Source organism: Eumetopias jubatus, unplaced genomic scaffold (assembly GCF_037043125.1).
Source record: "Eumetopias jubatus isolate StellerSeaLion01/CBP00866 unplaced genomic scaffold, mEumJub1_p1.0 scaffold_3, whole genome shotgun sequence".
NCBI classification, from domain to species: Eukaryota; Metazoa; Chordata; class Mammalia; order Carnivora; family Otariidae; genus Eumetopias; species Eumetopias jubatus.
Genome location: NW_028274809.1, coordinates 1084968 through 1100100, shown reverse-complemented (window position 1 = coordinate 1100100; position 15133 = coordinate 1084968). Strand labels below are relative to the sequence as shown.

General features: G+C 60.7%; 1 protein-coding gene across 1 annotated transcript; it reads left to right on the top strand.

Annotated features, from left to right (window-relative positions):
- The first annotated feature begins 2312 nt into the window (after positions 1–2312).
- On the top strand, positions 2313–13653 carry BOK (BCL2 family apoptosis regulator BOK). The gene is made up of 5 exons (XM_028105275.2): positions 2313–2393; positions 2817–3068; positions 5712–5840; positions 11547–11710; positions 12855–13653. Exons 2-5 carry the CDS (start codon positions 2846–2848, stop codon positions 12978–12980), a joined length of 642 nt encoding a protein of 213 aa, XP_027961076.1. The 5' UTR covers positions 2313–2393; positions 2817–2845; the 3' UTR covers positions 12981–13653.
- Positions 13654–15133: the final 1480 nt, after the last annotated feature.

Sequence of the window (15133 nt, the reverse complement as noted above, 5' to 3'; positions counted from 1 at the left end):
CCAGCATGGACCCAATGCAGAACTTGAACTCACAATTCTGAGATTGAGACTGAGCTGAGATCAAGAGTTGGATACTTAACCAACTGAGCCACCCAGGTGCCCCTTTAAATTTTATTTTTAAGTAATCTTTACACCCAATGTGGGGCTCAAACCCCAAGATCAAGAGTCTTATGCTGCACCAACAGAGCCAGCCAGGTGCCCCTTGTTATCCTTTTAATGTTTATAGTATCTCTTGATGTCCTCTTTTTCATTCCTGATATTGGAATTTGTGTTTTCTTTTTCTCACTAGACATTTCCAGGAGTTTATGAATTCTATTAATCTCTTCAAAGAACCAACTTTTGGTTTGTTGATTTTCTCTAATTGAGAAAATTGTTGATTTTGCTGTGTTTCATTAGTTTTTGCTCTTGTTTTTGTTATTTTCTTTCACCTTTGGGTTTAATTTGTTATTTTTCTAGTTCTTGAGTTGGAACTTGGAGCATTAATTATCAACCTTTCTTCTAAAGCTATAACTTTTCCTCTAAGCACAGGTTTACCTGCATCCCACTGTGTTTGATATGTCCTATTTTCACTATTGCTCACTTCAAAATATTTTACAATTTCCGTTGTGATTTACTGTTGGACCCTTAATTATTTAGAAGTGTGATGTTTAGATTCCAAGCACTTGGAGGCTTTCTAATAGTTTTCTTGACACTGAGTTTTAATTTAATTCAGAGAGGACAAACTTGTATGATTTCAGTCCTTTGAAATTTGTTGAGATTTTATGGCCCAGGATATGGTCTATTTTGAATAACTTTTTTTTTTTTTAAGATTTTACTTTTAAGTAAAAAAAAAAAAAAAAAAGCCCCAACATGGGGCTCAAACTCACAACCCTGAGATCAAGGGTCAAATGCTTCAACAATGGAGCCAGCTAGGTGCCCCTATTTTTTTTTTAAAGATTATTTATTTATTTGAGAGAGAGAGCGAGAGAGCACAAGCAGGGGGGAGGAGCAGAGGGAGAGGGAGAAGCAGACTCCCTGCTGAGCAGGGAGCTGATGCAGGGGCTCAATCCCAGGACCCTGGGATCATGACCTGAGTCAAATGCAGTTGCTTGACTGACTGAGTCACCCAGGTGTCCCCAGGCGCCCCTATTTTTTTTTTTAAGATTTTATTTATTTGAGAGAGAGAGTTTGTGAGAGAGAGAGAGAGAGAGAGAGAGCACAAGCAGGGGGAGCTGCAGAGGGAGAGGGAGAAGCAGGCTTCCTGCTGAGGAGGGAGCTGAAAGCGGCTGGATCCCAGGACCCTGAGATCATTGAACTGAGCCAAACCCTTAACTGATTGAGCCCCCCAGGCGCCTCCGCAGGTGCCCCTATTTTGATTAAGATTCTATGTGCACATGGAAAGAACATATATTCTACAGCTATTGGGTGAAATGCTGTATGTATGTGAATTAGAGCAGGCTGGTTAATCTTGCTGAGATTAGAGCAGGCTGGTTAATCAGAGTCCAGAACAGGTCCTCACATATACAGTTACTTGATTTACAATGGATGCTCTTTTCCAATTCAAGGGGAAAATGATGGTCTTTTCAATAAATGATGCTGGGTCAACTGGATATTCATATTTTAAAAAAAGCGCTCAGGCCTCTAGGACACTATTCAGAAGAATAGTGACCCATCATAGATGGTAAAACATTTAAGCTTCTAAAAGAAAACGTAGGAGAATATTCCAATGAAAAAGCACTAATCATAAGAGAAACGACAAATAAATTGGACTTCACTGAGAATCTCTTCCGTTCATTATAAGCAATAACAAACCACAAGTGGCAGAAGATTTCTGCAGTATCTTCAATACCGTACATTTTTGAGTATCCATCGACAATACCGAACCATGTGCCAGGGTTCGGTCCGCACATATCCAGAATATATAAAGAACCTCTACGAAACAATAAGAAAATGGAGCCGGGTGTGAACCCAGGCGGCTGATGCCAGAGCTAGGCTCCAATCACCGGGCCTTGCAGGAACAGCTCCTGCCCGGTGGCCCTCTCCGAGCCTCACCGGGAACTCGTTCAGTCCTCCTTAAACGGGGAGGCGGCGGGGAAGCTCTGGGCCGCGGCTCCGCCCCGGGGGCTGCCTTTTCCTTAGAAGGCGAAGCCCCAAGCCTCGCCTCTCGCCGGCAGAGAGCCGCGCTGTGCGCCCCGCGCGCCCCTCGCCGCTACGCCGCCGCCGCACCCCCCAGGAGCGCGGAGGCCCGTGCACTAGCGCGCCAGCCGGGCCCGGGCGCGGACGGGCTGGCGAGGGGCGGGTGCGTGTCCTCGCCGCTTTGGATGGAAGGATCGAGGTCCGCGGAGACGGCGGCCAGGAGATCCTGAGGCTAGAGCCCCTCCACGGCCCCGCGCCCGCGACATGCCGCGGGAGAGGTGAGCAGGGCGACCTCGCCGTGGAAACGGCGACGCCCGGGACAAACCGAGGACGGCGAGGCCCGGGGGCGGGTGTGCTCCGAGAGCGCGGCCGGGCAGGGTCCTGGCCGTCGCCTGTCACCCGCCCGCGCCTCCGCTGCCCGCGCACTCGTCTTCGAGCGCGGGCACGGCGGCCCCAAAGCATATCGCCATCTCCCCGCGGTCCTTCCCGGGCAGCCGTGGGGATCTTTGTGATTTAACTTGGAATCCGAAAGAATGTGACACCATGTTTTTAAAGATTTGGGGCCCCAAAACCAACGGTCCCTCGCAGTCGGCGGCAGCCATTCCCCGCGCCCCGCTGCGCCCTCCCCGCGGGGCGACCTCCTCCCGGGGCTGGTTCCCCGCCGCCAGCCAGGCCGGGGCGCTGAGCTCGTCTCCCCGCAGGTGCCGCGCCCCTGGCCCGCGTCCTCGCCATGGAGGTGCTGCGGCGCTCCTCGGTCTTCGCCGCGGAGATCATGGACGCCTTTGACCGTTCGCCCACCGACAAGGAGCTGGTGGCCCAGGCCAAGGCGCTCGGCCGGGAGTTCGTGCACGCGCGGCTACTGCGCGCTGGTCTCGCCTGGAGCGCGCCCGAGCGCGCCGCTCCCGCCCCCGGAGGCCGCCTGGCCGAGGTGTGCGCGGTGCTGCTGCGCCTGGGTGAGTGCGGGCCCCGGCCGGCGGGTCCCCCGGAGGCGCCCTCCGCTGCTGGGCCTCAGTTTCCTTTGCGGGCAGAGAGGGGGTGGCCGGGGGTGTTGGGGATAGCCTTGTGCAAGGCACACCTACTCACACTCCCCTCTTTACCCCTTAGGCTCGCCTGCCCACTCGCCACATAGCTCCCCAACATGCCCGCTCAGGCCAGATTTCAGACATTCTGGCCATAAAGACTAGAAAGCTCCAGGAAGAACACTGTTTTGGTAGCTGAACTTCCAGAGTGACCCTTGTACTGAGCTGGGCACAAAAATCCTTTGTGGGACCACGTGTCCCGATGTTTGTTTTGGAAAGTAGGTCTTTGCAGCTCCTGCCTGAAATCCCACTGCTCTTTGCTCTTGATGTGGAGGCCTGGTAGGGCTCCCTCTGGAAATTCGGTGCCCCAGGAGGGTCAAAGCCACCATGGGTCTGGGCAGCTAAATCCCATCAGGCCAGTGGGTCATGCTGGGGGGGGGGGCGGGTACTTGGTTGGAGAGGGGTGCCACCCAGCACAGTAACTGTTTTCATCTTCTGAGGGGGTGGGGCCAGCCCCGCTGATTCAGTTTTACTTCACCACCAGGACCGAGGTCACTCACTCTATAACTGCTTGTTGGGAGTGGGGAGCGAAGATGGAGCCCTGGTGGGGTGGCTCTCCCCACTGAGTGTGGGGAAATGCTGGCCCAGGAGGCAGGGCTGTAGGGGGTGCTCTGTGAAAGGGGACACCCTGTCTCTTAGACTGACACCAGAGTCTGCTTGTGCCCTGTTTGTGTTGTGTAGACCCAGCTGCCCAGGTGTGGGGCAGGGGGGTGGGCAGACACACAGATTCCGCGGGGGCAGTGTAGAAGGTTGTTAGGAAGCCTGCGAGCCCGCCCAGGCCCCGGGGGAGGTGGAGAGCCAGTGGGGTTTGGGGAATCAGGCAGGGGCCAGAGGGCCTGGACTCCCATGAGGTCAGCCACCAATGGCCGTTCCCAGAGCTGGGCAGTGGGGATGGCACTGGCGGAACATTCTAGAGGTCCCTGGAGAAGATGGTTCTTTGGTCTTCCAAGAGGCCCCCCCAAACCCTGGGGTAGCCAGAAGGAAGTCTTGCCTCCGTCCTGGCCTGCTCTGCGGCTCTGCCCCCAGCCTCCCCGCCTCTGTCTGCTTGTCTGTGAACAGGAGCTGGGTCCTGCCTCTGCCCTGAGCCCAGAGTCCCTATTGTTTAAACTTGTCTGGAAAGCCTGCTTCGGACTCTGCCGTCCTGAGCAGGCTGGTTTCTGCGCCCTCAGTCCCCCGTGTCCCGCCCTGAGAGCCCCAAGGCTTCGGGCCTGCTCTTGGGGAGCAGGGGCTGGCCGGGTGCCCAGCACTGGCCGGCTCACGAGCAGGGCCTGCAAGGTCCTTCCCCAGCGCCAGGCTCTGTGTAGTCCCTGGGACTCCGCCCTGGCAGATGGCTAAAGAGGGCGATGACTCGGACCCCCAGAGCCCTCTCGTTCGTGCCTTTCTGCTGCATTCTGCTCTTGGAGCTGCTCCGCGTGAGCCCCCTCATGGCTGGCGCTGTCCCACTGCCCCCACAGTGTGCCCCTAACCCCCCCCCCCCGGCACAGACGTCTAGCCCCTGGTGCAGCAGCTCACAGGAAGAAGCCTGGGTCACGTCCCCATGGGCGGTCTCTTGGGCCCTGTCGCCAGCAGCCCCGAGGTCTGCATGTGGGAACGGCCAGGCCTGCCCTGGGAATTTCCATGCCCCCCGCCCGCCCCCCACCCCCCACCCCCCACCCCCCACCAGCCTCACCAGTTTCTGCTCTGCATCCAGATCTTAGTTAATTAGATGGAGTGCAGCTGGCCCCAGGGATGACGCGGACGCCCTTATCGGCCCGGGCTGTCCTGTCCACACAGCATTTCCCTGTTTTCGTTGGCTGCATAAGTGACTGGGCTGGGGGACACCCAGTCTGCGGGCTGTGTGGCATTCCTGGCACATCCCCGCCAGGGGCACCGCGGCGAGCACGGGCAGCGGGCAGGGCCACTGAGAGGGCATTTCCTCTGCTGAGTGTGGCTGCCCATCCAGACACACCCACTTGGCACTGGGAGCCCAGGTTTGAGCCTGGGCGGTGCTGGTGGCCCCGGGCAATGGCTTAGCTTCTTGGTTCGCGGAGCGGAGCCAGGGCCTGAGCGAGGACGCCCCTCTGAGGCAGCGTCCAGGGGCCTCACCTGTGTGGGGTCGCTGGCACAGCCCCCGCCCGTACAGGGCTCTGGCTGCCGGCCCAGTCCGCCTGCTGCCCGGGCAGCTCACTGTGGGCCATGAGTCACACATCAGGCACGGCCCTTGCTCCTGCTTGGGATTCCCGCCCCACCGGCCCAGCAGGCTTGGCCCTGGGTGGGGGTGGGGAGTGGCTGGCTTGTCAGAAGGTGCGGGCCGCAGAGGCAGGTCTGGGGGTGCCCACGGTACCCCCTTGGTCTTCTCGTCCCCAGGGGCCACGGTGGGGTCAAGTGGGGGTGGGAATTTGACAGGCTGAGTGAGGGGTCAGGGGTCAGGCCTGTTCAGTGCCAGTTGTGGCCCTGGGCCATGAGCAATGGGCTGGTGACAGCGGGGCTGGGGTCAGGCAGGCAGGACCACCTCTGACCCTCTGTGTGACTGCCTAGGGGACGAGCTGGAGCTGATCCGGCCCAGCGTCTACCGCAATGTGGCTCGCCAGCTAAACATCTCCCTGCAGTCTGAGACCGTGGTGACCGACGCCTTCCTGGCTGTGGCCTCTCAAATCTTCTCCGGAGGTAGGCCTGGGCACCCACCCCGGGGCGCCCACGGTGCTGCGGTGGGCCGGGGTCTGTGGGCCAGGGCAGGGCTTTGCTGCAAGTAGGCCCCACAGGTCCTGGAGCCATCTTCCTGCTGCACAAACCGGCCCAGAAGCTTGACTCAGTGATGCGCGGTGCCTCCCCAGGTTCTGAGGATGGTGGGTCTGTCTGCTGGGCAGCTGGGCCCAGGCCTCTCACGTGGCTCTGACCGGCATTAGCTGGGGTGCAGTGGACTGAGGTCTTGCTGGGCTGCGTGGTCCAGGTTGCCCGTTGGTGTTGCTCGTTGGCTGGAGGGGGGCCAGGCTGTCCCCAGTGTGTCCTGCACGTGGCCTGGGGCCTGGGGAATGGGCGTCCCACGGCGTGGCACCAGGTCCCAAAGGGGAGGGTCACAAACAGCCTGGGTGGGCATTGTCAGGCTCTTGTGCTGTAACCTCAGAAGTTACAGTATCACTCTGCCAAATTCTGTTTGTCAAAGGCACGTCACCGGGGGAGCCCCACATCCCAGGGAGGGGGATTCAGGAGGGCATGAGCCCCAGTGTAGCGGCTTGCTAGACAGTGGGGAATCGCAATACACCTGTCTCACCTGGCTGGCCCACACTCACCTAGGAATCTCCTGGTGCCCCGTCTGTGCCCTCACCCCCAACTTCAGCCCCTATTGCTTCCTGTCTGTACACCCACCTCCAGGCTCACAGGAGGCTACAGGACCCCTCCCAACCCTTCTCCTGTCCCCATGTCCTCTCCTTGGAACGCTGCTGGGCTCTCTGTGGTCCGTAGACCTCCATAGGCCTCACCCCCCCACCTGTGACCTCATGCCCTGTCCTGGCACCCACGCTCTGTGAGTCTGTTCCTGCGTCCTGCTGTGTAACAGGGGCCAAGCTCTGCCATCTACGCCACCGGAGCCCCAGCCCCCCACTCAGCACCTCCTCCGTCAGCAAATCCCGCAGGTGTTCCCCGGCATCCCGAGGTGCTGAACGGGACAGCCGGTCCCAGCCCTCAGGGAGGGAAAGCTGGGGGCCGCAGAGCTAGAGAGTTCCAGATGCTGCATCCCAGCTGGAGTGGGGAGTGAGTAGTCATGTGCCAAGTGGGGAGGGCCAGCCTCCCTCTGATGCTTTCTGGAAGGGCCCCAGGCAGCAGGGAGGCCTCATACCCCCTCCTCTGGGAGGCGGTTCTGGGTCTGTTGCTGACCAGCCGAGTGACCTTGGCCTTGGTTTCCTTGTCCATAGGATGATTGGAACAGCAGCAGAGTTAGGGTGGGGGGGGTGCCAGGGGGAGCCACAGTCCCCACCCCCTGCAGATGCAGCCCACACTCTGCAGGGGAACACCCCCCGCCGCCACTGCAGGGGAAGAAAGGACATGGAGTAGAGGGACCACCTCATCCCATCGGAGGTGGACCCCCAGCCCCGCTGATGTCCAGCCCCACTGACCACACCCCTCCGGGGTGACCACATGTTGACCTCTAGTGTCCCTTCCCAATGAGGCCCCACCAACTCCTGGTGCGGTGGGGACACAGGATGGCCAGCTGCAGAAGCCAACCTTCTCCAGGCTGCCCCCAGTCAGCACTGACCCCCCAGGGGTCAGCAAGGGTAGGACATCGTGACGGGGGAGCTTGGGTGGGCTGGTCGGAGGGCCAGCTTCCTTCAGAGTGTTCTAACAGTCTGACCTCGGTCCTGGGGCAACCCGTGCGGGTGACGTGGGAAGGTGCCTTGAGGAGGAGGCAGCAGGTAGGGCCCAGGAAGCCTGGGGTGCAGCGGGCATTCGAGGCTGGTGACCACCTTCAGCCCTCCCTGCGCTTCTGTGTCCTGGGCCTGATGCTGCTGGTGCGTGGGTGGCCACCCTGTGACTGTCTCGGGGGTTGGGCGGCTGGTTTATGAGCCGAGGTCTGGCTTTAAAAGGAAGGCTTATCTCTGAGAATGCAGCTCTGGCCTGCTGGTGGTTGGGACCGAGCCGGGAGGCCTGGCTAGGCCCCTGGGTGGTGGCTGGCGTGTGGGCAGGAGACAGTGGACAGGCGGCCCAACACGGCGCACCCACTCCACCTGCCCGGCCTTGCTCGGTGTGGGTACAGACCTGAGAGGTTCAGAAAGGCTCTGGGCTCTGGGAGGGCGATGGAAGGCCTTGGGATGGGGGAGGGGTGGGGATAATGGACACAGGCCACCGGCAGCTCAGTCCACTTGTGGAGTTCACTTAAAGTCTTGTGATTTTCATTTGAGATGGGACCGAATATACCCCTTCACGTTCAAGCACCTCCAGCCACTCGGCGCCCGCAGGCCTGCCCCACGCGGCCCCCCGCCCCTTCCTTCTGGCAGAGCCTCCACACCTGCACCTGCCCCACGGGGCGCTGGGGCAGCCGCTCCCTCATTGGCTGTGTGACCTGCAGCTGGTGTCTTAACATCTCTGAACCTCAGGGCCACCTGGAAAGGGAGCAGGGGCAGGGCTCCGTGGAGAGTGACGTTGCAGATCTGCCGGCTCTGCAGTGACCTGGCTCTCAGACCGTGCCCCTCGCCAGCTCGGTTGCCCCTTCCACCCTCCCCCTTGCTGCCAGGCCTCCCCTTTGCCCCTCGTCCACCCCCCTTTCTCCACAGGGTCAGCCCCAGCCATAAGGCGCTGGCCAGCCTTGGTCCGTCCCTGTCTCCCCGCGGCCCCCCCAGGGGGCCTGGCCTTGCACACACTGACCCTCACGCTGCACCCTGCGCCCCCACTGCCTCCTGGCAAGCCCCCTGGGGTGCGGGCAGTGCCTGAGGCCGGGCTCTGGCTGGCGGCAGGGGCAGCTTGAGGGCAGGGACCTGTGGAGGCGTCTCTGAGCGGCCGTGCTCCCGTCAGAGGCAGCGGCCACCAGCGTGGCTCCTGGCAGCGTTCGCCCTTTGGCTGCTCAGCTCCCTTCAGGGGAAACACTGATTTTTCCCTCCCCGATTAAAAGTTGGCAGGAGTTTTTGTTTTTTTCTTCTTATTACAAGAGCAAAATAGTTTACCACAGAAAGATCGGAAAATGCAACAGATAAACAAGTCTTAAAACCAATACTAAAAATGAGCAAAGGATCAGAATAGACGTTTCCCTGAGGAAGATGTGCAGCTGGCTGGGAGCCCACGAAGAGTGCTCCTCCCCAGCCCCCGGGGTGACGCACAGGGGCCCCGCCGTGAGGCCCCACCGCTGGTGCACCAGGGTGGCGGACTCTGGAGCAGGAGCGCCGGCGGGGACGTGAGCGGCGCGGCCCCGGGAACGCCGTTTGACCTGAACGGGGTTCCCCCTCCTGGGTGTCTGCCGTGAGAGATGAAAGCTCGTGTCTGCTACGCGGATGTCCAGAGCGCGTCACTCCGAATATAGCCACAACGTGCGGACACCCCAGACGCCCACCGTCTGATGGACGGGTGCGCGAGGTGTGGTGTCTTCACACAGCACAACACCACGCAGCCATCAGGAGAAACGCTGACCCCCGCGACCACGCGGATGGACCTTGCGGACACTGTGCCCGGTGCAAGGAGCCAGACCCAACATGGAGAGCTGGGTGTGAGCCCTTTCAGCGCAGATGCCTACGATGGGGAAATCCGCGGACGCAGAGAGCGGAGGTGCGGTTGCCGGGCCAGGGGCCTGACTGCTGGCGGGTGGGGGCTGAGCCGGAGCTGGGGAACGCACCTGAAGGCCGCTGTAGTGTATGGTAATTTATTACCAATTTATGGTAATGAGATGATCTCTCCGTAAGACACAAGATGCAGAAGACCCGAGGCCCGCCCCCTGGAGACCCGCGAGCCGGCACCTTCCAGGCCCTTCAAGTGTAGCCGCCACGTGGAGCTTGCTGTCCCCTCGTGGGACCGTGAGGCGTCTCTCCGAGTCGCGGCACAGAACGTGGCGTTCACCTTGGGGAGCACGGTGCGAGACCCCTGTCACCGTGACCCGGGGCCCTGACGGCCCGGCCCGTGGAGGCGGGTGGTAGTGTGTGCAGGACCTGGGTGGAGGGAATGGGGCCTCGGGGGGCCAGGGGCTCAGGTGAGATTTCAGACTTGGATTTTTTTCAAAGTAAGCTCTACACCCAAGGTGGGGTTTGAACTCACACTCCCGGGATCAGGAGTCACACACTTCACCGACTGTGAGCCAGCCGGGCGGGTGCTACCTAACTTGGATTATTTTGAGAGACAGGGAAAGTAACAGTAACAGGAGGCTTTTAGGCAGCTCCAATGTATGGGCTTCAAACTTTGTCTTGTTCTGGAGATGAAACTTACATAACACTCAGGCGTCGCGAAGTGCGCCGTTCAGTGGCCTTTGGTGCATCGACCGTGCTGTCCATCCACCCCGCTCGCCGCGGGAGGACACCGGGAGCCCCCTCGGCACTCACCCTGCACCCCTCCCCCCTGCTCCCTTTCTGTCTCCCTGCATTTAGCGGTTCTGGACTGTTCACGAGGTTGGACCAGCACAGCGTACGTGGCCTTTTGAGTCAGCTGCTTCTACTGAGCATCGTGTTTCTGAGGCTCCCCCGCCCCCCACCGTGGCAGGTGTCAGGGCTCCATCCCTTTCTGTGGCTGAGTCCTGTCTCCCTTTGCTTTTCCTTTCACTTGATGGGCGCTTTGTCACTTCCTCATTTTGGGGACTGATGGCTCTGGCTGCTGTGTGCAGGTGCCCTGGGGGCAGGGGTGCCCTCTGCAGATGCTGCCTCCTGGGCCTCCTGTCCTGCCAGCACCGCGGCGGCGTCGCGTGCGGGGTGTGCGGGGTGTGTGGGGCGTGCGGGTGGTGGTGCGTGCAGGAGGGTGGTGCGTGCAGGAGGGTGGTGCGTGCGGGGCGTGGCCTTTCACAGAGGCTGCGGGTGCCCTCCGGCTGTTTGCCCCAGCGGCTGACAAGGAGCAGCCCACACTGACATGTGAAGCTTTAATCTGATAGATGGCCATCTCTACCTTGTGTTCTCTGACCTTTCTTTGGTTTTTCGCGAGGGCAGATGTTTTGCAGACATTTGATGCATTTGTAGTTTTTCTTTGTGAAGCAGCTGTTTATTCTGTGCTCCTCTTTCTTTTGCAAGGTTTCTCTTTGCTCTCGCTGACTCGTGAACTCTTCTTACACTTAAGGACGCCCACGCCCTAGCACTGGCAGGCAGGCTTGCCCCCACTGTCCTTCGGCAGCCTCTTCCCACCAGGCGGGCTCCATGGTGGTTCTGCTTCCCAGCGGCTCCTTGGTCTGGGGAAGGTGGTTCCCATCACGGGCCTCGGCTGCTTTATGTAGACAGTGTCCTGGTGCCCTCACCTGGCCCATCAGAGCAGACAGGCCCGGGGCAGGTGCCCCTGGAGGCCGCTCCCTGTGCAGTGTGTGCAACTCTGAGTCAGTTGCTCCCACCCCAGCCTCAGTTTCCTCCTTCCTGCACGGCCTTGCTGTCTCCTCACCTCCTCCAGTGGATGGTGGGCTGGGTGAGGTTGGCCTGGGCTCTGGCGCAGGTGCGCAGGTGTATGATGGAGGCTTGGAAAATCTCCGCCCAAGAACTGCTCTTGAGGGTGGCAGGACTGACGTGTCGTGGGTGGTGGCTGGGGCTCGCACCCCACAGTCAGCTCACAGGGCGCCTGTGCAGGCGGGGAGCTGCAGGGAGGGGCAGCGTCAGAGGAATGGCAGGGGACGTGGCTCAGAATCTCAGCCTTCATGTGACCCCGAGGGCTGGACCGGAGCCAGGGCTTGGGTGGCTTTCTGCTGACCAGCGTCTGTCTCTCTCCCTGCAGGCATCACATGGGGCAAGGTGGTGTCCCTGTACTCGGTGGCCGCAGGGCTGGCCATAGACTGTGTGCGGCAGGCCCAGCCTGCCATGGTCCACGCGCTCGTCGACTGCCTCGGGGAATTTGTGCGCAAGACCCTGGCGCCCTGGCTGCGAAGGCGCGGCGGATGGGTGAGGGGGACCTGAGGTGCTGGGGTGGGGGTGGGGATGGCTGAGAGCCTGAGCAACTGCGGGGTGGGGTTGTGGGGGGTTGGAGGAGGGGTGAGGCCGGGCTGCCAGGCCCAGAGCTGCTCCTGCTGCCCAGCTCCGGTGCTGACCTGTCCTCTGCTACCTCCACGCCCAGAGCGCCCTCCTCCAGCTCCGGTGCTAAAGACCTGCCGCCCCACAGCCCCTGCGTGGCAGAAGGTGGTCTGCAGACATGGGCCCCTTGGCCTGTGAGAGGGAAAGTCCTGTCACTGCCCAGAGCCTCTGCACCCTACCCCCTCCCAGCCATGTTCCGATGCCAGAATGAGACCAGCCCAGCCCGCAGGGGTGGGTGTGTGAGTCCTACCCACCACCGTCTCCATACCCCCCACCTGCCCGCCCAGCCCTGGCCAGGCCTCGGGGGCTGCTGGGCCCTGGGCTTGGGGGGCCAGCCCCCCCAGAGGAAATCTCCGTTTTCTCCTCTGTGATGGGTGGTGGGCAAGGGTGTGTGACGTCCACTGGCTGGGACGACAGCTTAGCCTCTGCTGAGGTCAGGCGGTGCCTGGGGCTGCGGTCTCCTCTGGAGTTGCCATTGGTGGGGACGAGATTGCTTCCAGGTTGACCCTTGGCTGTGGCCATTCCTCAGCAGAGAGAGCTCGCCGAGGCCTCTGTCCTCCTGCTGTCCCCCCCATGGAGCCAGCACGGGTCGACCCCACGCTCAGCATCCAGACTGCAGCGGGAATAGAAAGAAATAAGGAATGGCCGTTCCCTGGGCTTCTGGAAAGCTCGGTTCCCACTCCTGTTCTGAGGGACGGTGCAGCTGGATTGGTCACTTCCTGGACCCCAGGCTCCACTGTGCCGAGGCAGGACGCGGGGGTGTTTGTGGTCCTGTGGGCAGTAGGCAGGAGGCCGTGTTGGGAGCTGGCACCTGGCCTGGGGATGGTGGTGGAGTCCCCAGCTGGGCAGTGTCCCGTCTGCAGGCCTCTGACCACGTCGAGCTCCTCCCTTCCCCTCCCGTGGTCCAGAGCGGACCACAGACCTTCCCTGACGGCCTCAGGCACCTCCTCATGGGAGTCGGCTGACGTCCCGTACAAGGTGCGCTGTTCTCTAACCGTGTCCTCTTGCCTCCCAGACTGACGTCCTCAAGTGTGTGGTCAGCACGGAGCCCGGCTTCCGCTCCCACTGGCTCGTGGCCGCACTCTGCAGCTTTGGACGCTTCCTGAAGGCTGCCTTCTTCGTGCTGTTGCCAGAGAGATGAGCTGCTGGCTCCAGCCCAGGCTGAAGCCGGGCGCTCCGACCCAGGAGGCCCTGGGCCCCCAAGAGCATCCACATCCTTCTCGACCGGGCCGGGAAGGCTCCGATGCTCAGAGCCCCGCCTTCGTGCTGGAGGCCCTGCCCTGAGCCCCTCGCCCGCAGACCCAGGCCCTCTGGAAGGGGCAGCAGAGGGGGCCTCCCTGGCCTGGAGCTGGGCTTCAGTGCCTTCCCCGTTGCTCCCTTTCCCCCTGGAAATTCTGCTCGTCCTCTTTCTGGAGCCAGAAAGTCAGGGTCACCTCCCAGGTCTGAAAGGAAGGGAGCTGGGAACACCAGGCTCTCACTTGACACCCAGGTCCCCTCCGTGAAGAGGGACCGTGTCAGAACATGAGGTGGCCTTGGTTCTTGTGGGCAGTGGGCCCTGCTCATTCAGTCGGAAGGTGACGCTGGCCTGGCCAAGGCTGGAGGAGCCGTGGGGTCTTACTGACCTTGCAAACAGGGCATAAAGCTTATGTGCTGGTTGCTTAGTCCATTTCTGGAGGGATGGGTGTGTCCCCCTCCCATGGCAGGGTCCTGTGTGGCAGGGACCAGGGGTGTGGGGCTCCAGGATGGCACACTGACTTAAGTGCACGAGCCCATGAACAGGAAGGTTGGTGTGTGCGTGTTCAGTTCCAATAAAGTGTCACGGCCATGGAGGGTGACCCGTCTGCTTTCTTGTGCCTATCCTTGTGCTGCCACCCAGGGCCCGCACAGAGGCGGTGAGCCCAGTGTGATAAACGTGAAGCCCACGAGGGTCCCAGCATCTTCCCTGATGAGGGGGTCTGGCCATGCCCCACGCCGGGGAGCTCACGTGCGCGCATACATGCTTGCACGCACACGCACGCACGCCTAGTCATGCTCATGCACATGCACCGGTAACGAGGGGCGGGTTGCTCAGCTGTCCTGCCCGGCGCGGCTCCACAGTCCAGCCAGGCCATTCGATGCCTTCTCTTGGCCAGCAACAGCCTCCACCCCCTTCTTGGGCTCCCCTGCGGCCACCTCACGGTTGGCTCCCGGCAGTCCTCACTCTGTGCTTTCTGATGCAAGGACACTATCCCCAAGCGGGCCCGACTCCTGCTCGGCCACAGGCATATGGTGCTGGGGGGCTGCGATGTGGCCTCTCTCAGTCTGGTTCCTGTTCTGGATGACGAGTGGCTGAGGCCTGCTGAGGTCGCTGGCCCTGCCCTCCCATCCAGCCTCCCCGGGAAGCAAGAATCCTGACAGATGACGCTTTTGTGCACAAGCAGCAGCCTGTCCACACCTCGCTGGGAGTCGGCTGCGCTGGGAGGCCTGTTGCTTCCTCCAAGCCCTGCCTGGCCCCCTTGCACCCTCGCCAGGGCCGGTGCCCTGGTCAGGTCAGGTCTGCTGCACCTGCCCCGCGTCCTCCCTCACGCCCGGCCCCAATCCTGAGGCAGGCAGGCAGCAGAGAGGATGCTCAGGACAGTAGCGGGGTCTGAGGCCGCTCTGACAGGGTTAGAAAACGCAGCGGAAGAGATGCTCCATTTCCGACAGCAACAAAAAGATCAGATTCCTACGCATCAACCATACGGGAAGCCTGAGAGCCTGTGTGAGGAAAACTATTGATGTACCTTCAAGACCCCAAGTGGGCTTGAGCAGACAAACGCCACGTTCTGAAGACGAAATCCATCTCATGAAGACAATTCTTCATTAAGTCAATTTATACATTTAATGCCATCCTTGTAAACATATCAGAATGGGTTTTTTTTTTTTAAGATTTTATTTATTTGACAGAGACAGTGAGAGAGGGAACACAAGCAGGGGGAGCGGCAGAGGGAGAAGCAGGCTTCCCGCGGAGCAGGGAGCCCGGTGCGGGGCTCGATCCCAGGATCCCGGGATCGTGACCTGAGCCGAAGGCAGATGCTTAACGATGGAGCCACCCAGGCGCCCCAGAATGGGTTTTTTTTTTTTTTTAAAACAAACTAATTACAAGGTTCACGTGGGAGGAAACTTTCTTTAAAAAGCAAAAATAGCCAGGAAGAACCTTAAAAAGGAGAGAGGTGAGGGAGCAGTCTGCCTGCCGCCGAGCCCTGTGTGGCATCTGGCGTGGAACCTGAGTGGGGGGGCCACATGCGGGTGGTGGCCGGGGCACCTGGGACAGCC